We start from the raw sequence: 25,081 nt of genomic DNA, 5'->3' as shown, positions 1-25,081 counted from the left end.
CCAGAGCGCCTGGTTCAGGCACCATCACCTGTAAACTCAGGAAAGGCCAGGGACCTGTCCTTGGCTACTCAATGTCCGCAGCAGAGCTATGGCTCAACAGATTCTAATCCAGACTGGCCTCATTTTCCCTCCATCCAAGCTGGACGGCCTTCCCTTCTCAGACACCTAGAGAGCGCTCCTCCTTGGATCTAGACAGTAATCTAGGGTGCTCATTTCCTCTTGTTCTGGACCCCACCAAGGGGATTAAACCTTCACAGGCAGCAATATGCCTCCACAGAAGTAGCCTGTGTCACAGAGACTGTGGCAACAACTGGTTTTCAGCAGAAGGGATTCTGCTTTTTACTGGCGACTCCTAAATCTTCTTCCCCTTCCTCAAAGCTGAAGATGCGCAGCGCTGCTTGGGAAGAGAAGAATCTCGAATAGCCATCGCCCAACTGTGGCTTGAAGAATTCAGCTGGGGTGTGGGCGGCTGAGCAGCCCCATGTCAGGGCATGGCTACCCCTATGGTAGCTGGCAGCCCATCATGAGGCTTTCCTGTGTGTGTGTGTGCGCATGTGTGTGTGGTGTCTCATGTCTGGCATCAGGATGGGATCACTACTTGAATAAGCTCTCCCACCGTCAAAGACTGGGTCACACGATTGACGAACACACAGCCCTCAAGTTTGGCTTCCTCAGAACCAGAGAGCTGTTGGGCTTACTCTTCCCTGTTCCACAAACAAGATAAAAATGCCCTAAAGCTTACTGACATCAGTGTCTCAGTATGAGGTTTAGTCTGAAAGCTTTGAGAGTTGGAAACAAAGACGGTGGGGTTGGAGGCCTCACTGCCCCTGCAGAAGACCAGAGCATGGGTCCCAGCACCCATAGCAGTACACACAGGTTACACACGCCTCTGTAACCTCTCAGGACACCAGGCACAGATGTGATGCCCAGACAGACAGACAGACAGGCACACTCTGAATCACTAAGAGAACCTTGATTCAGGCTGTTTCTCTGTGCTCATGCAGCCATTACAACAGCAAACAAAACAGGCAAGTTCAGAGTTCACACGGCTTCCCCAAACCAACTGTGCTGGTCAGCTGATCAGGACTCCAGGCCAGTAGGGAGCATTGCCAAAAAGACCAGCCCCGCAGACGGAGAGCCCACCAGGCGAGACAGCCCTCGAAGCACACGGCGGGAGGAAAGAGCCCCATGCCCCGACCCACACTGTACCATAGTAAAACACTCTTTAAAATGGTAGATGGTTTCCAACAATCTTCTCTTCCCTCCCCACCCTTGGCATATGCCTCCTTTCATTTTTAATTTAATTCTACAAACTTGATTATTTAATAAACTTGCAAATAAAATAAATATCACACAGCAAAACTACCCAGGCCCAAAGCCTCTATCTTTTCTAACTGTCACTTGTGACCTGGTTCATGGTCAGCTACAATCTTTTTTTTTTTCTTTTTAAGATTTATTCATTCATTTATTTATTATTTATACAGCATTCTGCCTGCACGCAGGCCTGCACACCAGAAGAGGGCACCAGATCTCCCTCTAGATGGTTGTGAGCCACCATGTGGTTGCTGGGAATTGAACTCAGGACCTCTGGAAGAATAGCCAGTGCTCTTAACCACTGAGCCATCTCTCCAGCCCTCAGCTGCAGCCTTTACAGGAAGCGGTGAAAGGGAGCACCGACACCGTGGTACTGCTCATGCAGTGGCAGGGTGAGGGTACCGGGTTTCCTTGTGTCGACTCACGACACAGTTGTAAAAATGAAAGTCAGATTTTTCCATTGGGGAGGCCAGACTGAGCCTGCCGGGCTTCCCGTGTGACGGCAGGAAGACGAAGAAAAGCACCCACAGTCCAGCTCTGGCCTGACCACGCACGGGCCCACACACCTACAGCATACACTTAGGTATATGCCTCACACTCACACACAAATGCAACAACCCTCTTTCCCGGAAAAGAGGCTGGGGGTGACTCTAAGACGGAGCAGTTGCTCGGCATGCACAAGGCTCGGGCTCAATCCCAGGACTGGAGAGATGGCGCAGCAGTTGAGAGCAATGGCTGCTCTTCTGGAGGACCCAGACTCGAATCCCAGCACCACACGGTGGCTCGCAGCCATCTCTAACTCCAGTCCCAGGGGCCCTGAGACCCTCGTCTGGCCTCCACAGGCACCAGGTAGGCGTGTGGGGCATACATACACACTCACACAAAAAGAACCTTAGAAGAGAGGAAACAAAGCCTCCTTTAAGCAACACCCGCATGTGCCGTCTAACAAATGCTCAGTCACTGCTGGGATAACCCCAACTCTACCTCAGAGGCGGTCAAGTACTTCTTATCTACTCGTTCCTCCTCCTCTTCATCAGGCGGTGGCTTTGCAGGAGGCGGCGGACGTTCCCTCTGCAGAAGAAAAATAAATATTCTACTGTCTTTCTTCTTCAAGTACTTGTCTTTTTGGTTTACCCTTATTTCAGTCCTCAGAAATAAAAAGAACTGTGCGAAGAATTCCCGGACACTAAAGTTAAGGTCAGTCCCTGAGCCGACAGGGAGCTCCCACACAGATACAATCCAATCAGCTGGGTCATGGTTTGTGATGTCTGCAGCAAAGATCACCAACACCTCCTTCAGTAACCTGGCTTTGAGGAGAACAGCACAGAAGGCTCAGAACTGCCTCGCTGCTACGGGAACTCTGGGACACAAAACACAGAAAGCAAAAAGCAGTGGTTCCACTTTCAGTGTCCACTGAAAAGAAGAAACTCGAGATTAAAAGACCCAGCTCGTCTAAGCCAAGACTCCTGGTGAAGCAACAGGAAAAGCAGCCAAAGATGGAACGTGTGTCCTTACTCAGACTCCAGCACTGTGTTATCGGTCGTCCTACTCATCAGGAAAAGTCCACACCATTCTCTTTAACAGGCAGTCAGGAGGCTGAGGTCACCCTCAACTCAAAACATCTCTTAGTGTTTTGGGGGATAGGGCCTCACTGTGTAGCCCTGGCTGTCCTGGAACTCACTGTGGGGATCAGGCTGGACTCGAACTTGGAGATGTGCCTGCCTCTGCCTCTGGTGCTGGGATTGTAGGTGTGCCATCACTCCTAGCACACCTCCTGTTTTTAATCACCCCCTCAATAACAGCAAGTATAGGGTTACAGGGAGCCCTGTGTGTCACGCCTGCCCGTTTAGACGAGAGCATGAGCACGTCTCCCTAGGCCAGGGGCTGGCAAGCTTGTTCTTAAAGGACCAAAAGTAACCGTACTGGGCGCCACCCTCTGCTCTGCCACAGATAACAGGCAAATGGCCCATGGTACTAGATGCTAAAAGAAACTTCATTCAAAAGCACAGCTTCCTGTCACAGGGCTATAGTTTGCCAAGCCTACCCCACAGCAAGGAAGTCACGGATGAGGCACAAGTGACCCAAGAGCGGACAACTTTTGGGGCCCACGTGGCCCTTGTGTGGCAAAGCCAAAGGCTGGGGAGCCACTGCACCCACGCTTTCCCACTGTGCTCTGCAGTGCTAGAGTCCCTTGCCCAGGCGTGCAGGTCAGCTCTGGGATGCGGAAAGGTAGAGATTCCCCCGAGAAATCTGCGAAGACGGCTGAGACGGGTCTTGGCAGCCAGGACCTTTGTGTGCACCCGTGCTCCTCAGCAGCCTCCATCACCCAGGCCTTCCGGGGCGTCTAGAGGCAGATGGATCGCAACAGCGCTCTCACAGCAGGTCCGCGTGCTCAGGCCAGTGCTGTCTGGGCTTCCCAGGGGTGGGCGCACTGTTCCCTCCCTTCCTTGTTCTACACGTGCCGGAACAGGCCTGGTCAGTGCACCGCGTACAAAGGGACAAGCACGCATCCACCATGAAGCCAGCCCTGGGACCCCAGTGTGGCGGAAGGTAAACGCAACCATGGGAACGGCCCGTCCCAGCGGCAGCGAGACCGCTGAGACGCCAGGGGAGACAAAGTGCCCGCAGACAGTCGGCTACGGTCGCAGGGCCTGGCCACAGCGAGCCAGTGTGGTCAGAGAGCAAGAACGGCTACGACGCGGGCACGTGTGCTCAGGCGGCGCGGCCTCAACTCCAGGATGCCCTGGCTTCTGCACAACCACTCATTCAGGAGCGGTGGCTTCTAGTTAAGGCACTAGCGCCACCTACCGGGCGCCAGCTATGCCAATAGGGAAGCCTTGCAACTGTACCGGGCTCTTCCTCGGCTCACACGCTGACACCTGCTCTGCCAGGCTGCTGTAAAAGAGGATCACAGAAGCCCACACAGTGCAACTGCATCAGCGAAAAGAGGGCAGAGCAGCACCACCACCAAGAAACACCCCGGGAGTTCTGGGCCTTGCCCAGGCCACAGTTAGAAAGGCCAAGGAACACTCTGACCCCCCGACAGAACTAGGCAGGAAGGGAAGGCCGACAGAAACAAACGAACAACCTCCCCAAAACAAAAACAAAAAGAAAACAACGTTCCCCCCCCACACACACGTAGCCCCAAATCTGTGTCAAGGGAGTTAGCGCTGGGATCCTGTCAGCAGCCAGGTTAGAGCGTCAGAACCTGAGAACTCTGACAGGTACTGACTCCGGGGCGGAAGGGGGAAGCAGGAGTCCTGGGGCCCATGAACAAGACAGAAGTAAGCAAGTGCTGGACAAAGTAGCAGCGAGGCAGGAGGGCGCATGAGGAGAAAAAGCGCTAATGAAGAACTAAGCAACCGACGGAACATCTGGTGAATGCACACGGCCTGATGAAGTCTTGCTATGCCTTCTCCCCAGGATGGGACCACCCTGTCCACATGGCTGGCAGGGCAGGCGGGACTGGGAACAGGCAGCAGCTCCTGTCACTGGGCACTGCTGCTCTCCAGAGAGAAAACAAACCACACATAGCAAGATCCCAAAGGCCTGAGCAGCAAGCACTAAGGCTAAACCAGAACAAAGGACTCGAGCTGCCCTAAGGAATTGTGGGAATGGAGCTGCAAACTGTCTACCCTGAAGCTGGAAACACCAAACTTCTACCTCAGCATGATGTGTAGTTTTACCACACTGAGCAGGGGACAAGATAGACCGTGCCCCAGCAGGTGGGCTCAGGCAGCAGACTTCGTGCCAGTGCCCCACAGACACCACCACAGCCGTCATCATAGTTGCCAGGGGCTTAGGCATGTGCCACATACAGGCCTCACTCCAGCAGTCCTTGTTCCTGTGGCCTCGGCCTCCTTGTTTGTGGAGTCTCGGTCAGATGATCGCCCACTGGCCGTGCTGTCCAAGGAATGGCAGGACACAGCATTGTACAGCGCCTCGTAGGGACCCTCCTCCTCAGCATGCGTGTCAAAGTCCACGAGCAGCTCAGTCACTGCTTTCTCCACATTCCCTGGAGAAGAGGAGAGGGCAAGAGCAGCGGTAAGGGAGGGCAGTCCTGGTTTCCCATACTCCGGCCGAACAAAGACTCCATTGCAATATGACCCAGTGAGCACTAACTCGGGAAATGCTCGCTGAGGGACAGGAACTGATTTCTCTAATTCAATACAGAGGAGCAAAGCTCAGAGGCAGAAGTCAAGCTGAGTGTGCCCAGAGCCCTGGGTCCAATCCCCTGCGAAAGGAAACTACTTCACATATGTAAGGGATTCTTCCCATGCTCTCTTTTTAAACTCCCCGGTATCTCGATGCCGTGTGAACACAACCTTGACCTGAAGATGTAGCGATGTGGTGTAAGTGAGAATTAAAAGTAATGCTTTAAATTAGATTTCTTTTTTCTTAAAGCACAGACTCACTATGGAGCCCTGGCTGTCCTGGAACTCACTATGTAGCCAAGGCTTACCTTGAACTCACAGAAATCTGGCTGCCTCTGTTTCCCAAGTGATGGGATTATAGGCATGTGCCACGCGCAGCCTCCACTTTGTTTTTGAGACAGGGTTTCCTTCTGAAACTGGAGTCCATGTAGAAGGCTCTAACAAAAGTTCCAAATCCTGAGACAAGGTACTCTGACTTATCGGCTGTCTCCTCAGCACTGGGATCCACGCCTGACTGCAGTCACTGTTACGGATGGTGTCCCTGAGTGGCTTGTATCAGGGTGCGCTCCTTGAGAGCTAATAGCTGAGTGAATGATCAATCCCACTGCTGACAGATTCCAAGGTCAAGGACAATGTGTGTGTGTGTGTGTGTGTGTGTGGAGGGGGGTGAGCCTGGGGGCCGCCCAGGAACCCAGTGCTGACAGGCCAGGAGCTCGAGGCCGTCCCTCTTCCGTTCTGTTGCAACCTCCTCCCCATTCATGTTGCTTTACTGTTTATCACCACCTACACTGGGGGGTGCTCGCTGCCAATTAGGATTTACTTGCGTGTCATGTACAGTACCACACCCTTCTCAGTAAACTGAGAGGCTTCCGACAGGGGTGCACACCCACCCCCGGACCACCTTCACAGCATCGGCTTATTGACGTCATCGCCACGTGCACACCTACCCAGCAGACCCTCATTAGGCAGCCACGTTGGACCAACTTTCCCCAGAGCACTGTCTGTGTGCTGGGGTAGGGAGCAACAGCAAACGCAGATCTCACTGCTGCCGAGATGACCCGTCAGCACGCATCCCCGCAGAAGCAGAGACAGAAACAAAGCCGTGGGGTTGGAGAAAGGGCTCAGGGACTAGGAGAACTCGCCGCTCTCGCCAAGGACCAAGGCTCAGTTCCTAGCACCCACGTGGCAGCTCACAACCAGCCCCCCCTGACCTCCGTGTGTGCACGCACGCAGTACACGCGATCACGCCTGGGCACACGCACTTCTGAATGCAGTGTACATGCACACACCCGGGCATGCGTATAAAGTATATAGATTGTTTTGTCTCTCCCCCCACACCCCCCCAAAAAAAGACAGGGTCTTACTGTGCAAACCTGGCTAGTCTGAAACCAGCTATGCAGACCAGGCCTTGAGCTCACAGAGCTGCCTGCTTCTGTCTTTCAAGTGCTGGAATTTAAGGCACATGCCTGGCTTAACTAAAATAAAATAAAATAAAACATAAAAGAATGAAAAATGAAGGGGGGAAAAGAAAGGCAGACAATCGCACAGCAAAGCCTCCCCTTGGCCGCTAACCTCTCATGCAGCGGGAGACAGCGCCGTTGTGGATGTGCTGACAACCCTGCAGTTAGCGTCTGGATTAAGAACTTTCTATTTTGCTCAAGCATGACCAGCTCAACACTCGGAGACAGGGCCAGGCAAATCTCCGTGAGTTCGAGGCCAGCCCGGTCTACAGAGTGAGTCCCAGACAGCCAGGACTACAGAGAGAAACCCTGTCTCGACAAACCAGAAACCAGAAAAAAAAAGAACGAGCCGCTCTTCTCACCCTGGGACTTCGGTGCTGGGGCGTCTGTGCCGGGGAGGAGAGGTAGCTGGGCTGTGGACGTCTTGTCTACTTCTTTCACACTCCTTTTTCCGGTCATGTGATCTGTGAGCAAAGACGGGAGGAAAGAGGTGGCAGCAAGCTCCGTGCATGGTGGGTTAACCGCACCCGGCCGCTGGACAGAGCGGGGACACATACCTTCTATGAGCGCGGCTATCTGCTGGCTCTTCTGAGAAGGCAGGTCCCGGACGGTGTCCAGGGCAGTCAGTCCACGGTTGTCCTTTATGTTCACATCGATTCCTAGAAGGGACGCCGGGCGGAAGGGGAGTGAGCGTCCCCAGGCAGGCCCAGGAGGCAGGTCCAAGGACACCCACGGCCTTCAAGCCGCACAAGCATTCTCACTCACAGCTGTCAACAGCCCAGTGCTCCAGGACCTAGCTGCACACCTCTAACCACACACATACGTGAGGCTCAAAGCCCGTCTGGCACATGGGATCAGCTGCCGACCTCACCTGCAGCCAGCAGGATTTGCACCACATCGGTCTTGCCAAACAAAGCAGCCTCATGCAAAGCACTGCCCATCTCCGTCTGGAAGGCAAACGAGAGCGCAGCAGCATGTCATGAGAACAGTTCTGTGTGTCACATGACAAGTGGGACATGGAGGAGGAGGGATGGCAAGTAAGCTACATGGAGCCCTCCCCTCGGGGGGTGAGGCTTCAATATTTCCTGTATTCCAACAAAGTCCACATGGCAAGACCTCCGAGGGCTATCGCAGGCCACGCCACATGTGAATCCCCACTACTTGTAGGCATGTTGACCAAAGAAATTCGCCCAGGCGCCACTTTCTTGGGGACAGGGAATAAAAGCACCTCGTGGACCACGTGGGGAGCCAAGAGCAAGCGGAAGTACTGACTGTCGGAAGCTGCCATCAAAGAGCAGTGCACCCGGCAGGGAGGTCCTGGGAGCATGTACGGGAAAGGGCCCCCAAGTACAGCCTTCAGGGTTTCAGGACTTATCTCACACCCTGAAAAGAAGCAAGAAACACTAGACTCCCTGGCGGTGCTCTTTGGCCTCTAAAATGTCACAGCAGGACACGGTGACAAACGGAAGCGCGAGAACGAGAGGTGACATGTGCTCAGCACACATGGCCCGGCAGCACTGTGCTTGTGCCTCTCCCAGCGACTTAAGCCCCCGGTGCCAGCAGAGGCGTCCGCCCTGCTACCTGGTAGTTGCTGTCCATGCCGGCGTCCAGCAGGACCTGCACCACGGCCTTGTGGCCGTTCCTTGCTGCCAGGTGCAGGGGCGTGTGCTTCCTGGTGCTGCAGCTCAGGAGGTTGGGGTGCGCGCTCAGCAGCAGCTTCACCACCTCCAGCCGCCCGTACAGCGCCGCCAAGTCCAGGGGCGTTTCGAATTTGTTGTTGCGCATGGTGGGGTCTGTGAGCTCCTCCAAGAGGGCCTTCACCACCTCCGTGTGGCCGTACTGCGCCGCGCAGTGCAGGGCGGTCTCGTTGTCGTTGTTCTGAGGGTTAGCAAGCGCATCAGATCAGAAAGCTGGGGTGGAAACTAACACCGCCTGGACGGTGACCCATAAAACCACTGAAATTTAAATGAGAAAAATAGCAGCAATACTTGGGAACCAATAGTCAGGATCCAGACACCACCCCCAACAATCGGCCCGCTGCTCCCACTGGCCCTGTCTGCGCCGGTCCCTGCATGAGGTGGCACCCTGAACACCTGCACACCCCACGTGCCTCCATCTCCATACTTCCGGAGAAGGGACGAGGGAGCCTGGCATGTGTGGACCCCGTATCACTGCCATTGTCTCCTCTTAAACTTCAACTGGTTTCATAAGCATTTCTTTGCGCAGCCCCACGGCTCTGATTCTGGCTTTGTTCACCGTCCGCAGCTTTCCACACAAGCTTTTTAAAGAGGCTGTCATCTGGGTAGCTTCTTGCATGCAAAGCAATCAGCCAGGAGGGAGAGCGACAGAGCAGAGCACCGCACACCACTCTCAAGGTAGCAGCCAGCACCGGTTCCCCAGGAGGAAGGCACAGGCTCGGGCCTGAGGGAAATTCGGGACCCTATCCTGCCCCATGTCTACCCCAGAAGGGCACACGGGGCAACGCATGCAGCTTCTACTGCATAGGACAGTGGGCACACGGGGGACGTCTTCTCATGGAAGAAAGGGACAGGCCCTGGGGATGCTTGGTGTGAGAGGTGCAAAATATTCCTCTGCAGCACTGCCCTCCAGTCAACTCAGGCTGAGGGCCTCCGATGCCAATTTTGTCTCAAGGACACAGAGGCTGGGGTGAAACAGAGAACTCTGAGCTTTCTCAACGGTCAGAAGTAGAATGTGAGTCATTTCAGTTATGTTCGTCATTGAGACGATGACATATTGAGGCAGACGATTTTCCACAAGCTCTCTTTTCGGAGAAGCACTGGTGAGAGCGATGCTCTCACAAGTCTCAGAGCCCTCAGTTTACCCAGGCAGCTCCTGCCACTTTGGGGAAGACGAGGCTTGAGAGCGCCAGTCCTGAGTCAATACTGTGCACCTTTCAGTCGCCAAGAGTTAAAAATTCCCTGTCTACAGCTGTTTAAATTCTGTTAGTGACATTAAAAACTCCCTGTCTACAGCTGTTTAAATTCTGTTAGTGACATTAAAAACTCCCTGTCTACAGCTGTTTAAATTCTGTTAGTGACATTAAAGGACAGATGAGGAGCGACCCAAACATGCATCCATTCCATCTGCTTTTGTTTTTGGTTTTTTTTTTTTGGTGTTTTTTTTCTTTTTTTTTTTCCCTCCAGCTACATAAACATAGATGAGAAAGATCCAGAGCTGCAGAGGCCCCAAGTGGCCTGAGGAACAGCAAAGACCAAAACAAGGACAGAAAACGTGGCAGCAGGGCACATGCAGAGCTAAACAGACACAAATAAACGGGGTGCAGACGAAGGAACCAGAGAGGCAGCCCAGCCCAGCCAGAGCAGCCCGGGCTGCAGCCCTTGGGGGTGACACAATGGCCACAGAAGGATCCTGAGGTCTGGAAGAAGGGCGGGCTGTCCGGAAAGCAAAGGCATGGGCTCCCTGTGCCTTTCAGCACTGCCCGCCTCCTAGGGCCCAAAGGCCACTTCTCCTCCATGTGACAAAAACGCAGCTACTTCAGCAGAGCTTATGGGAGCTTCCTGGGGAGTGCAACTCCAAGACATTAAGAAGAGGCTGAGTTCTCTACCTCAACTTCTGCACGACAGCCAGGACAGTCAGCGCACTCTCACTTAAACTCCATCCGGTCATCTTGCTGACCGGGAAACAGACCATTACAGCCACGATGCCTCCCAACATGCAGAATTACCTATCTGGGAGTTTACAGAAAGTATGACTCAAGGACTGAAAAACCATAAAGCTCTAAAGACTGAACTGTCCAGTGGGGGAGGGAGGGAGAAGGAAGACAGAGCTAGACAGAACATGCAGGAAATACAGCACAGGGGCAGAACACATGCTCAGCACACACGAGGCCGTGGCCTTACTCCCTGGTGTAGCCCACCAAAACAGTGACAGGAGAGTATAGGGAGTGCTGTCTTAGGTTTCTTTATTGGTTCTCACTGGCCTGTCGGCTTTTGCTAGAATGAACAGAGCTGTCTCAAAGTTGCACTGCCAGGCCCTGGCATATCCTGCCTGCTGTCAAACACCATCTAACCACACCTCACTGGCACAGTGCGGAAGTGTCGACGTTGCCAGACATGGGCTGGTGGTGAGCTTTGAGTGTGGTGCCCACCTCACCACGGCTGAGCACTGGCCACCGCCACACGCTCTCCTTGTTTCCTCGTGGAGCTGACTGCTGTCCAGCTAGAGTCCTCTGATTCATCGACCCTCAGGAGGGGCAGCGATCCCACGGAGAGGTGCGGGTTCCCATCAGCAGCGGTGGGCATGCTTCCCTCTCACCCCTTTTGAACAACACTGCACTAACCCGCTTCCTGAGACCCCGACTGGGGGGAAGGTCATGGGGTCCAAGCTGGCCTTGAACTTGGTACTAAAGCCTTTCACAAATCCTTCATGCTCATTAAGTTTTCCCTGCTGGCATATGTCTAAGAAAAACGGGATCTATTCTACTCTGCAGATTCCATTGAACCTCGATTCATATATGTGATTCACAAACACACATACTCATCAGTGAGTGGAGAAAATCATACAGAAATATTCCACAGTCGTCTTCTCTTGGAACCTGTCGGGAATATCCCATTACAGCCTGGCTCAGGTTGTCCCCTGTGGACAGAGGCCTGTGTTAAGGAGCCAGAGGTGTAGCTCTCTGCAACTGTGCTGCAGGTTCTAGAAAACATAACTGGGAAGAACAGCAAGACCTTGTATACAAAATTAGGAAGGTGGAAAGGAAAAAACTAACCCGTGATGGTAAACAAGAGTTCGGCTCCCTCCTGCAGGGCAGACCTTGGACCAAGTGCACAGAAATCATGCCAGTCAAAGACGAGAAACTACAGGTAGCAGTCCAGGAGCAGGTGCTGGGCAGTAATTAAGGCCGTTTGTTATTAGGAAAACATGAAAACAGAAATGACTGTCTGCACGGGTAGCAGAGCAAGGCTCCTCCAGGTAGGAAGCGGGCTCAGACCAGTACATCTCAAGCAGGCTCATTTCGGAACTACGCAGAGCTTAAAAACAACCAGTAATTAATCGGCCCAACTTCAGATTTGGCCAAGAAGGCTGTTAAAGAGTGTGAAGTGCACATGAGACTATTATTTCAAATTCTGCTGACATGGCAGGACACACGTAAGAAAGATCCCAGCGTTCAGGAGGGAGGAGGATGGAGGAGCGTGATTTCAAGGCCAGCCTGGACTCCACAGCCAGAACCTGTCTCCAAAGGGCTGGGCCATCTGCACTCCGAGCGCTTGCCGAGCATCCGCAAGACCCGGGTCTTCAGTCCCTGTCATCCTGAGGAAGAACCCCTGCATGCACTATCGTCATCACGGAGACAGCCTGTGACCTGATGACACACTTAGCAGTACGTCACTTGTGTGCATTCCTGCCCACACATGTAACCTGTTTCATCATGGCTGGAGTGTGGTGTGAATGACAAGTGGGAGGGAGAGGAGGAGGGGGGAGGATGCACAGCCACATGTATTAGGAAACAGGCGCCACCAATTTCCAATTCTGAGTTTAGTGACTGTATCACGGGCTCCTTACTGTTTTCAGACAAGGTCCCGCCATGCTCCCTGGCTGGTCTGTTACTCCCCATGGAGCCCAGGCTAGCCTCGGACTTACAGGAGGGCTTCCGGCTGTGCCTGAGTGATTACAGGTGTGTCTTACAACGTTCGGGAGAAAAGCTGACTGATACTAAATCTAAGTTTTTGGAGCCAAGACAGCAGCAGCTTAATCCTAAACACATCACAAAGCCATGGCCTCAGCTGCAGCACGGGGGAGGGGCGGGAGAGAAGTAAAGGCAGAGCCGTCCTGGCTCGGTCACACTGCGCACTGCGGCCCACAGTCTTCGCCACACTCGCTGGGATTCAGTCCTGAGGGAAGGTCTGCACCGGCTCCTGGTGCTCCTGGTCCGCCCTGGGATGGGAACAGTCAGAAAAACTGGTCTACTCCAAAATGAGCTTGACCATGCTGCCCGCTTTGTGACGGTCAGACTGAGGGCACGGTTCCCACGGCTCAGCCATGGCTGCCTTTTATTCTTCCTGACTCATGACGACTGGCTGCGTGCTGAAAGGGACCAGGAGAGCCTGGGAAATCCAAATGCTCCAGAAATGGTTCCTGAGGCTTCTATGTTTGTATTGAGTCAGACATTATTTAGCATTCACAGATGCTTTAGCAAAGCAACTCCTAGCTATGAGGCAGGCTAGCCAGACCCCACTCGCTGGGATAAACTGAGAGAGGCTGCCTCCAGAGGCCCTCTCAGCACGCAACGCAGCTCGGCCTCGGTGCTGTGTGCACGATAAAGGGAGGCGAGCTCAGGGCAGCACTTCCGGGCATGAGTGTTGAGCCTTGCACTTTTTCTTTTCTGTCCTCACAATGAAAAGATAAGGAAAGCACTTTCAAGAACTAGAGGCCCAGCCTTTGATGCAAGCTTCAGAAGCCAATTTGACCACAAGTGGACACAGTCACCTCAGGCCCCTCCTCCACAAACCAATGCTGGAGCACAATGAGCACTGTTTTGCTACATGCCCACTAGTGTGGAAACTGTGGACATGTCGTTACGATCATGACTCCAAAAGAACCCAGAAAGAAGGGTGGTAACACCCCACTTTATAAGAGGAAAGCAAGGCTCAGAGAAAACTTGCTGCCTACTTGAGTCGGCAGCCCAGAACCCAGTCAGGCCTGGCTGGCAAGCCTCCGATCTAGCCCTCTGCTGCCCCAGATCATGCTTCTCGACCAGCAAAAGCCCAATAGCTACGGTCTTCTCCAAGGCCCCCGAAGTCGGCCCAGGAGTTGCTGAGAGCGATGCCGTCCCTGCCTGCCACGTGCAAACACGGGAAGCAGCGTGCCCCCTTTCCCAGGATGGCTGCATTCTCAGCAAGCACGAAGCACCAAGCAGGACGATCAGTGTGCGGACCAGAAAACAGCTTCGGGGGGTGGAGCACAGCCCAGCTGGCAGGGTGCCTGCCACGCAAACACAAGGTGCGAGCTTCGAGCTCCAGCAGCGTGTAAAAGTAAGACGCGGCGGTGGGCGCTCCAGCACCAGGGCGGCCAATCCTGGAGGCTCACTGCCGGCCAGTCTAGCCAGGCAGCAAGCTCCAGGATCAAAGACCCTGTCTCCAAACTCAGGTAGAGAAGGACTGAGGAAGACATTCAGCACTGACCTCTGACTTTCACCCTGCACACAGGGGCACGCACGCATGCACGTACACACATGGGTGGGAAAGCAGAGAGAGCCAGAGAGAAGGGAGAGACAGAGACAGAGAGGACAAGGCATGTACGTGCACACCAGCCCAAAGTCCATCTAAGGAAAACTCAGGGACATAGATTGAGCAAGTGAGGGTGACAGGGAGCCACACCCACCATCCACTAAGCTCCGCCTCTTTGTGGAGGAGCCTTCTGATGAGACAGGGGCTGGCCAAGAAGGTCTAGCAAACCCCCGCTGCTCCAGCTCCTGGTTCAGAGCCCTTCAGGATCAGCAGTGACAAAGCAGAAAGAGAGGTGACGCCGGGGACTGGACTGAGCTATGAAGCGCATGCCGAGAGGCACACACCCAGGAAGGGGCGGCAGCCAAGAGCAGCTTTTGAAAGGATGAAGTGCGGTCACCACGTCCTGCCCCCACACCACCACGTGGCTATGGAAACCTGAAAGAAAGTCAGATCCCACTTCAAAGGAAACACGGAAAGCAGACGAAAAGTAAAAGGCTTAAATTTCAAGAAGTACACCTAATCACGTTCTGTGCTTATTGAAAGCAAGCCGACTTGCTTGACAGGCCTCTTTGAACCCCATGACTTCACAGGTTGCAAGCACACAGCAGGCTCACGGTGTGGCTCTGGTTCCTACTGCTGCTGCTTCAAACGTTCCCAACTTTCCAGGACTGGACAGTTTGAAAACTAAAGCCTCGGCCCACTGTGCTGTGATTTCCCTAGACAAGCCAAAAGCAGATGGGCTGAAGCAGGCAGCTTGAGAGGGGTGAAGAGGAGCCTGGGTAGAAGGATGGAGGGCCACAGCGGAGGGGCAGCATGGGAAACACAGGGCGACGAGGGATCCTGGCCGTGACGTACACACCTTGGCATTGATATAAGGGTCAAAGGGGCCGTACTTTTTGAGGTCTTTGATCTCAAGAGCATTCTACAAAAAGGAGAGGAAAAGACAATATGATGATAATGGATGGAATATATCAAAGCCATATGTAGCCCTGGGGCCCAGAACTGAGCTCAGGTAGCTGGATGGAGTTACAGAGCGGGCAGCTCCGGGGAAGCTCATCTTGCCCACCTAGCCACTGGAGCACGTTAGTAGCTTCAAGTCAGTGTAGCTACCTGGACCCATCATGTTCTTCCAGCTGCTCCAGACAGCAACACGCAAGCACTGGGCCGGCATCACCTATCCTGGCCTCCTGCAGGCAGGAGGCAGCTGTGAGCACAATAGGCTAGCACACTCAAGTGCCTCCAAACCCCAAGCAGCTGTGTTTCAAGGCAAATGTGGGTGAGGATGGCATTAGAAATGATTGCTGAAAACTGTTGAAGTGAGAAGGACTTTGGGTGGCCAGTTCTTCAGCGCTGAAGAGTGTTAGTTATGAGCAAGCTTCTCCACGCACTTCTTTCAGAGAGGAGAGATTGTCGTTTCAGTAAGGAGAGCTGCACTTGGGTCTAACGAGGCAAGTCTAGGACCCTGTCACCCCATGGCCTACACAGGCCTCCTCCCAGATGGTCTGAGTACCTGCTGCTTACCTACCTGGAAGGCCGCCCGGGAGGAAGTGGCAGGCTGGTGGGCCACTACCTACACCCAGGCTCCAAATGGAGGCACCTGGAACCCTGACGCGTGGCTTTGTGGTATCCTGAGGTCTGAGGAGGAACCTGCTCTACTCTCCAGAGGGCAACAAGCTCCTGCAGCTGGGCGTGAGCAGGACAGCCCTTTCCTCAAGGAGCAGCAGAGTGTAACCAAGGGAGCAAGACCCAGCCCATGGCCCTGCGTGCTGGGACCCAAGCCACAGAGACCTAAGCCTCTCTCCAGAGAAGCAAGAAGTTAGCCTACGAGCATGCAGATGCAGAGGCTCTCTCAGGGTTCTGCTGATTCTCACCTCTCTCTTTTTCCTTTTCAGAACAGATCTCACGTTTAGTCTAGGTTTACCTGAACTAAACTTTCTGCCTCAGTCTCTGAGTGTGGGAATGCAGGCTGTATACCACCAGAACTGGCTTGGGTGATTTTTCTTTTCTTTTTTTCTTTAGCTCTCCCCTCCCCTAAGGCAGGGTCTTATGTAGCCCAGGCTGGCTTCCAACTATATAGTCAAAGATGACCCAGAAACTCCTGCTTCTTCGGTCTCCACTTCCCAATCACATGCTGCGATTACAGGCATGTGTCACCAAACCCAGCTGAGCATTTTTCTTCAAATGCTAGCTTTCTATTTTCTAATAACTGTGTGGTTTTTTCAAAGTATGTAGCTTAAAGCAGCCTTGGAAGACAGCACGGCAATGACCTTCACCCCACTGGATCACCTCTGACCTGCATCCATATTTTTTCTCCTAGCACTAGCACAAACGCTTTTACTTCTGCACATCCTGATGTGTGTAAAATAACAAGCGAGCCTGCACAGCGCTAACGCTGGAAACCCTGCACTGCATGTGGATGGCATAAGCACAAATTAGAATTATGTTATCTCTGCTTAGTTTGAAACTAAATCTACATCATTTCAAAAGATTTATATCAACTTTCATACTGTGAGTCTGTGGATGTGATTTTGCATGTGTGAAATTCTAATGCAAATCTGCATGAGTCAACTGCACATAAAATGCATCCTACAGGTTGGGTGAGGTGGCGAATGCCTTTTGTCCCAGCACTTAGGAGGCAGAGGCAGGCAGATCTCTTAGTTTGAGGCCACCCTGGTCTGGTCTACAGGGTGAGTTTCAGAACAGCCAGAGCTACACAGAAAAACTCTGTCTCAATGCACCCTCCAGAACACGATCTCCCCACTAGTTCTGACAGAGGGTCATGTCAGGGAACAGCAGGATTGTGCCCTGAGGTAAGCCCTGGGCTGCGTGAGGCACAGTCTGGCAGCAGCTGAGGTAGGAAGTCAGCTTCTCCCGACCTGTTCGTTGACTCTGGTGTGCGAAGGCCCCTGGCGGATGAGCAGGCGCACTATCTGGGCGTCTCCCTTCCACGCTGCCAAGTGCAGGGGGTAGCAGCCTTTCGAGTCAGCAACATTGGTCAGCGCATCGTTCCTCAGAAGAACCTCAACCACATCCCTAGAAAGCAAAACCATCCGTGAGCTTACAGGGCTCTGACATCAGCTAGCCTCCTCTTCTGAGCTCGCTGCCAGGACACCCACGGCTACTCATGTGACTGCTAGGTGGCTGACTCTATGTAAAGCCTGACTCACCTTCCCTGGGCCTGACTTGAGAACCCATCATGCCCTGCTACTGTGAAAACGCCTGGACTCCTTGCCTCAGTGTACATTATTCCCTGGTCTGTGATCATGAAAGAGCATTTGGAGAAGAATTGACATAAGTGCAGTAAACAGGACAACTGATGTCCCTCGCTGCCTGGTGGATATGGCGCTGAAAGAGGACGGAGCAGAATCCATGTCCCTGACATAAGTCAGACACCCAGAGCGTCATCTCATAGCTCCGAAAGGAAGCCTCTCTGGTTTTCTTCTTGGTGACACTGCTAATTAAGCACATGCAAGTGTGTAATTATCCCTAGGCACACAAGGCCAAAAAAACCAAAACCTAAACCAAACCAAACCAAACCCCTCCCTGTGAACACAAACAGGCCCAGGAGAGGCTAACATATGCCACATTTGAGCTGAGGATTCACATTATCTCAGATCTTCCCAACTCCTGAGAGGGTCTCAATGTTCCTTTTCTTCCATTGTTGGGGTAGCGTGTGCCATGAAGCACAGATGGAAGCTGGAAGACAACTTGGAAGCCATTGCTCTACATCCACCGTGTCAGTCTGAGGGAGCAAACTCAGATCGTCAGGCAGGCAGCAAGTGCTCTATCCTCCGGACCACCATCCTGGCCCTGGATTTTACCTTTAAAGGTGTTTTAGAAAAGACACGGGCTTCACATTCAACTTGAGAAATGCTCAGTCCTGGGGCCAACAATCATGGCGCATCAGGGCACAATGGAGCCCATGAAGCTCTCACATACTGCATAAGTGACAGAGGCCTGCAAGGTGCAGCGGGCCGCTCCTTGCTTATAAAAGAGTAAAATGAGGGGCAACGGCAGAGCACGAGATGAGCACCAGAGAAGAGAAAGGGCAGGGCAGTCCCAGTGAGCCTGTGGGTCCTGCTCTCCAGAAACACACCCACGCAGCTCTCCTGCCCTGGACTCTGCTTCCAGCTCCCAACGCCACCTTTTTGGTCCCCCTTTCCTGCTCTTCCACACCTGGGCAAACCTACTCCACACCCCGTGACGGCGGTGGAGCCCTCAGTGTCAGTCCACAGTGGCTATGCTCAGCAGGGGACTCGGCGCCCCAGAAGCCATCGTGCGCAGGAAGCTTTCCGCATGTATTTCCCACTCAAGTGCGAAGGACCTCCTCACACTCGGGGGCTGAGGGCCACGCACACGCTTTCCTTCTCTATCAGAAATGGCTCCCAGTGTTCACGAGGCTGATCTTCTGAGGAACAGGGACAGCACGCAGGACAACGGCCCTGACAGAAGGCCAGCCTCTCGGTCTACTGTGCACATGGGGATGGACAGCTGTGGGGTCCCAGGCTCTTCAGGACCTGCCTGTCCCGAGTGTGGTGTTCACAGTCACCGTCGCTGTGTGATGCCTGGACATTCCAGACAGGCAAAGACCACCAGGAGAAAAGGTGAAATCCACCTGCCTAGAGCTTTCTCTGCAGGTAGGGGTAAACAAGGACCATCATCGTGGACTGTGTGAGTCTGCTTCTCTCTGTCCTCAGCACCCTGTCTAGCCAGCCTCACAGGCGGCAGAGGGACCCCGGGCTCCGCAGGGTGGTAAGGGAGGTGCCCGGTACTCACCTGTGGCCGTTCAAAGCAGCGTGGTGTAGTGGAGTGTAGCCGGTGCTATCCACGCAGTTCACGTTCGGCCCTCTCCACATGCTGCCAGGGAAGAGACAGACATTTCAAAGTCACAGCACAAACAGGGGCAGCTAATGGTGACGTAGACGACCAAACCGGAAGCTCCGCACACAGCAGGCGCACAGCACGTGGAGTGGTGAGCAAGGAGCCTAACGTGAGGACCACAGTGTCACGCTGAGGGCCAGCCCCACTTTCGCTGGCTCACCTGGGCTGCATCACTTACTCGGTTGGGAACTTAGGCCTCTGAGTGCTCCCAACTAAGGGAGACGTCACCCAAAAAGCACAAAACCAAACCACCCCGCCAGACCTGGGTGCTGAGCACAGCCCTGTTCTGGTGAGTGAAGCCAGGAGCTACCTTAGTACAGATCACAGACCAAGGCAGCACCTGAGTGTCAAAATGCCCCAGGCCATGAGCTGAGTCACAAATCAGACCCTTCCTTCAGAAAGACTGGCTGAGGAGAACAGTGGTTTCCACATTCACTTCCTCAGAAAGTTGGCTGAGGAGAACAGTGGTTTCCACATTCACTGGCTCAACTTCTGTGAGAAGAAATAGGCCTAAAAATCACCTCTACTGAGCACACATGCCCTTTCCTTATCATTACAACTCACTACAGTCTAAAACCTGTTTGCATAAGGCCAGGCAGAGTGACACACACTTTTGATCCCAGCACTCTGGGGGAAGAGGTGGTTCTCTGAGTTCAAGGCCAGGCTGGTCTAACTAGTGAGTTCCAGGACAGCCAGAGCTACATGGAGAGACCCTGTCTCAAATGTAAAACAAAACAAAACAAAAGCCTTGTTGCATAGCAGTCGTACTGTATCAAGTACAAGCAATCCAGAGGGAGCTACAAACCCATGGAGAATGTACGGTGACATCCAGTAGAAATACCATTTTACATTCCTGGAGCCAGTCTCCTGTGGACACTGATAAACCACTCCATCTTACCTGTGGATGTCTGCGCCTGCTGACAAAATTTACACATAGCCTGAGGATCTGATCTCCAGGAGAGACACCACAAGAGGGAAACAACGCCACCTCACTCAGCTCTCAAAGGCCTAGTTCCGCCTTCACTGCCAAACATCAAGCAGCAGAGGCTGCCTTGCTTGTCTCTGATTCTGCCGGTACTGATGCTCGGAGGCGCGTACCCCTCTCTAACATTTAATTTTTTATGTTTTGGAGGTCAAGGCCAGAGTCTCATTCAAGCTGCAAGGCAATCATTCTGTCACTGAGCTATAACCTGCCCTTTTCTTTTTAAAGTGTTATCAGGAATAGTTGTTTAATTAAAATGTACTTTCTGCATCTATAAAAATAACCAGCTTTTATGTCTAATGACCTAAGCACATGGCTGCTACAGCTTCTATATTGAGCTGCTCTCGTTCTTGGAGTGACCTTATCTGCTGCCACCTGTGAGAGCCTGGCTGGTGCATACCGTGTGGCTGTGTCTACTCAGAACACAGTACTCAATTTTTCACGTCCATGTTTGGGAGGCCAGTCCAGGGGCTCTGCCTTTTTAGTGCCATGGGAACTGGACAGTGTCAGTGCTCAATTTGGGTCAGAAATCAGCTGGGCTGCTGTCTGTTCATTATTATTTAAAAAAAAAACCATTATTCTCATTGGTTTAGATTTGTTTTTATGTATATGAGTGTTCTGCCTGCATGTATGTCTATGACCACCCATGTGTGTGGTGCCTGCGAAGGTCAGAAGAGGGTATCGGGTTCCTGAAACTGGATGGTTTCAGGGATGGTTGTGAGCCACCATGTGTGTCTGGGAACTGAACACAGGTCCTCTGCAAGAGCAACAGCTGTTCTTAACCACTGAGCTTCGCCCCACCATATTTGATCTTTATGTGGGACTCAGGACTCCGCAGTGAAACAATCTGGACACAAAGCCTTCAAGCCTGCGTGCTATATGCTGCTTCATTATAGGACTAATCTGGAAACAAGCTCTGTAATAACTACACAGGCAGAGCAGGCCATCACCCCACCACCTCACTCTAAATAAGGCAGAGGTAAGGCTATAACAAGTGTCAAAACAGTCAAAATCGTAAATGCAGCAGGTCTTGTTCAGAAAGAACCTGTAACACAAGCAGTCAATAGATTGGTAATCGAGTTCATTAGTTTAAAAAGCTCATTTTTAATTTACTTGGAGGTTGGGGCATGTGTGCCACCGACACCTGTGGGGTTTTGTTCTCTCTGTGTCCTGGTGGCCAAACTCAACCCTTGGCTTGACTTGACTTGCTGAGCCCCAAACACCTTAAAGTTTAATGAAGTAACAAGAAAGAAAACCTCACACTTCACAAGTCAGTTCAGCCCAGAAAATAAGGAAAGATCTCACCAACTAACTGTCAAAGTTGAGATTCCTTTCCCCTTTGGTTTCTTTTATTTGGGGTATTGGTGGTGGTGGTGCTGGCGGTGTTGGTGGTGGCGGTGGCAAATTCTCATTATGCAGTCCAGGCTTGCCTCAAACTCACAATCCTGCCCCAAGTTCCCAAGTACTGGGATTACATGAGCAATCACATTTGGCTTTCTGAGACATTTGTGGAGGGAGACAGAGGTCAACCTTCGTCTACTTTTGTTTCTTGAGGAAAGATCTCTCTCACTAGGATCTGAAGTTCACTGATTAAGCTAGATGGGGTGGCCAGCAAGCCCCAGTCAAAGAAAATGCCCTCGCTCATGACAGACAGAATTCTGCCTAGAATGGGTAAGCTTAAATACATGCCAAACTTTACCAACACAGGTAAAATTTAAGTAGTCCTAAAAAGTTCCTGCTTTACATATATGTCTGTCAAATATTCTGGGCCAGAAGGTTGAAGATGATGCTCCAACATTAGAGTTCTAGGTGACTGTTCAGGCATAAAACTGTTTCTGTCAATTCTTATTTTTTGGAGGCTGCTTTCTATTTGCACTTTCTATTTATTCAGGTAATTAATTTTATTTCTTCTCAAATCTCTGATAGTGTTGAAGAGCAGATAGCCATCGTTTTACAATTAGCTTAGTTGCTTAGGAATTAAAAAGATGTTTTACGTCTAGATAGGTATTTTTAGGTTGATAGATACAAACTATAAAAAATAACTTAGGTACAAAACCTTAGAACCTCATAGATAGGATATTTGCTTAAAGGCTGCCAAATACATTTAAACTCGACACACACACACACATACACATAACATATATTATATATATACTATATATATATATACATATATATAGTCTTATCTGTTGGTCTTTATAATTATTTCATAATTATTCTGTTTTTAGGTACCAAAGTGCCAACTTCTTTTATTTTATGTGACAATATAAAAAGCTGAGGTTTCTTCAAAGTCACAGTCACTCTTTTCAAAGATTCAATAATAGAAAAACACCAAATGCTGCTACAATGCATCATGAAAACATCATGCGTGAAAACATCGTGAGTGTAGCTGTCAGCGCCTGCATCCCAGAGACAGTGAGGAGCCATGACTATTCCTTCACCCCTGTTCTCCAATCACTATTTGCACCACGTTTTTATGCCGATCATACTGCAACTCTTTCAGTTTGTCTTTACTGATTTCTGATAGATATTTTGTGAAATGAGGGATTTCGTCTGCAGGACAAGCAGCGCTTGCCAATTCCTCCCTGAGCACGGATTGAACGCAGTCTTTAACCACAGAAAATGGGCCTCAGGATATAGGTGTTCTCGGGCTCCTCTGCATTCTTTTTGGTCCTGGACTCCAATAAGGACTGGCGATGGGAGGGCACTGCCATATCCCTGCCTCCCTATAGCGATGCCGAGCCGCCTGCAGCGGCCCCAAGTTCCTCTCATAATTATTCTTATTGTATAAAAAATGGCCTTTTTACTTGGACAGAAAAGGGGAATTGCTGGGAGTTTTCCTAATGTTTATTTTGATGCTGGTTGCCGGCCCTCGGGATCTGCTCACTGCCTGGATACACCTATCCTTGTTGTGTAAACCTGCCTAACACATGGTTGATTAAACAGCCTATACCTGAGCAGGGCAGAATGAGGTAGGCATGGCTAAGGCTCCCAGGCTTTGAGTTCAAGAAATCATGGGAAAGAGGCGGACAGGACAAGAGGAGGAAGGAGGATGCCACAAAGGGTTGGTGCAGAAAAGGAACCACGTGGGCCGGGAGGGAGGACTCCAATAAAGGCGTGAAAAGGCCCAGATGAAGAACACGAGCAAGTATCTTGGGATTATGGAGGGAAGGTAGCCCAGATAGGAATGATTACGGCAGATGGCATTGGATGGGGCCTGGGAGATGGATGGTGAGGTTATTGAGACAGCGTAGGTACCAGGTAATAAGGCAATTATAAAATCTAACAGGTGTCGGTGTCTTATTATTTTTGCGAGCGGGTTAGAGGATCCCGCCACACTAATTACAGGCTAATGAACATTATTTAACCCAGCACCATTTTTATATACTGCAACAGCCCAGTGACGTATCTGTCAACGCTCCCCACTCAGCTTTTCCTGTGGGTGCTGGGGACTGAATTCGGGTCCACATGATTGCACAGCCAAGCACGTTACTGACCTGAACCATCTCCCCAACCCCTTTATGAGTCTTAAAAGGTAGAAGGTAGATACAGCCGAAAAGAACACAAAGTATGCCCAATATGGCCTATTTTTCTACCTATCAGATCAACAGAAAAGAATGGCGTTATCAAGTGTTTGTGAAGTCAAGCACACCACAGGCGTAAGCTTAAGTCAGTAAATTCCTTTGGGAAGACAATTTGGCAGCTTTTGTCAAAACCAAAAATAGCATTCACTTTGAGCCAGCAACTCCACTCCAGGCCGAGATCCAACAGAAACATTTGTACGTGTGCGCAAAAGCAGGATTGCTTCGGTAGCAGAGTAAGCAAGCGTCTACAGCCCAAGCACATCAGCAGGCAAGCAGTTAGGACACTGCCACACCCACAACGTGAAATACGACTCGGCCATTCACAATAGAAAGAGGAAAGCCAAGCTTGTCCATCCTGACAGGACTGCAGCAAGCCGAACGCCCTTGAGAGGGAGACATCACTGCAACAGAAGCAGCCAGCTTCACAATCGCACAGGACACAAACGCTCTGACCGCGGGTGGACCTTGGGGGCACGGCAGAACGATGGCCAGGCACTTCCACACTGACGCAATGCCGTGCCATGGCATTCGGAACACGGCAGTCATGCTAGGCTCTCACAGTGAGGGCTTTACAAGGAGGCAAAGGCACCACTGTGTCCCACAGCTGAGTGTGTGGCAGCCCCTCCCCTAAGGAGCTTTAGGGAGGAACTGACTGCGGGCAGCCACGGAAACGACCAGCGCAGACAGAGACTAGGCGACGCGAGAAGATACCTGTACACCACACACCTGACAGTGCTCAGGTCTAACACGCCGAGGCCCAACTGACTGCAAGGACACAAACCAATTTAAAGTCGGGCAAAGGACACGAAAACATGCTGTAACAGGGCCTCGCGCAGCCCAGAATGGCCTAGAACTCCTTATCATTCTGCTTCTTCCTCCCCAAAGCTGGGATGCCAGGCTATTTTGTATAAAACATACAGGTCAACAGATTAAAAAAAAAAAGTTTAATGTCACTAATTATTAAGGACATGCAAACTTGAACCTATGTGACCTTATGCCATGTCTGAGAACAGTCATCACAAAAAAGATGAAAAGTAAGAGCTATCAAGGATGTAACAAACAGCCTTGATGCTGCTGGTGGGAATGGAGGCTCAGCCAAAGGAAAGCAATATGGATGTCCTTAAAAAAATAATGCTGGAAGTATCCCCTGACCCAGCACTACCACCACTGTGTAGGAACATCTACCCAGAGCAACGAACCAAGAGCGCTGACCTTAGTGCTGTGTTATAGCAGCCAAGACCCAGAAGCCACAGGAGGGGCCATTACAAGGACAGCAGAATGCTATTCAGCCTTGAAGAAGGAGGAAATCCTGTTATTTGCAATAGAATAAACAGACATGGAGGATGCTAGGATCAAATGGGCCAGGCACAGACACGGCACAGACTCACTCAGATGCGGGCACATCTGTGTCTCAAGTGGGATGCTTTGAGTCCTTCACGGCTTGTGCACTTGAAATCACTGAAGCACATGAACATCAGTCCACACCGGACTTGCC

General features: G+C 51.7%; 1 protein-coding gene across 8 annotated transcripts in view; it reads right to left on the bottom strand.

Annotated features, from left to right (window-relative positions):
- Positions 1–25,081, bottom strand: part of Anks1a (ankyrin repeat and sterile alpha motif domain containing 1A) — a 154,979-nt gene that overhangs the window by 72,420 nt on the left and 57,478 nt on the right. For 4 of the 8 annotated variants that reach the window (XM_021630113.2, XM_021630096.2, XM_021630103.2 and 1 more), the window contains exons 2-10: positions 18,916–18,996; positions 17,016–17,172; positions 14,999–15,061; positions 8,510–8,806; positions 7,800–7,875; positions 7,486–7,587; positions 7,291–7,392; positions 5,133–5,329; positions 2,299–2,385 (exon numbers count right to left, since the gene is read on the bottom strand). In XM_021630113.2, the coding sequence (XP_021485788.1) occupies positions 2,299–2,385; positions 5,133–5,329; positions 7,291–7,392; positions 7,486–7,587; positions 7,800–7,875; positions 8,510–8,806; positions 14,999–15,061; positions 17,016–17,172; positions 18,916–18,996 (1,162 nt within the window). Of the gene's footprint in view, positions 1–2,298; positions 2,386–5,132; positions 5,330–7,290; positions 7,393–7,485; positions 7,588–7,799; positions 7,876–8,509; positions 8,807–14,293; positions 14,455–14,998; positions 15,062–17,015; positions 17,173–18,915; positions 18,997–25,081 lie in introns of those variants that run through there. The other 4 variants (XM_021630119.2, XM_021630107.2, XM_060369159.1 and 1 more) reach the window with 3 other exon arrangements.

The sequence above is a fragment of the Meriones unguiculatus genome, chromosome 16 (genome assembly GCF_030254825.1).
Source record: "Meriones unguiculatus strain TT.TT164.6M chromosome 16, Bangor_MerUng_6.1, whole genome shotgun sequence".
Taxonomy (NCBI): domain Eukaryota; kingdom Metazoa; phylum Chordata; class Mammalia; order Rodentia; family Muridae; genus Meriones; species Meriones unguiculatus.
The sequence above is the reverse complement of the archived record's forward strand: the minus strand, read 5'-3'. Positions and strand labels throughout refer to the sequence as shown.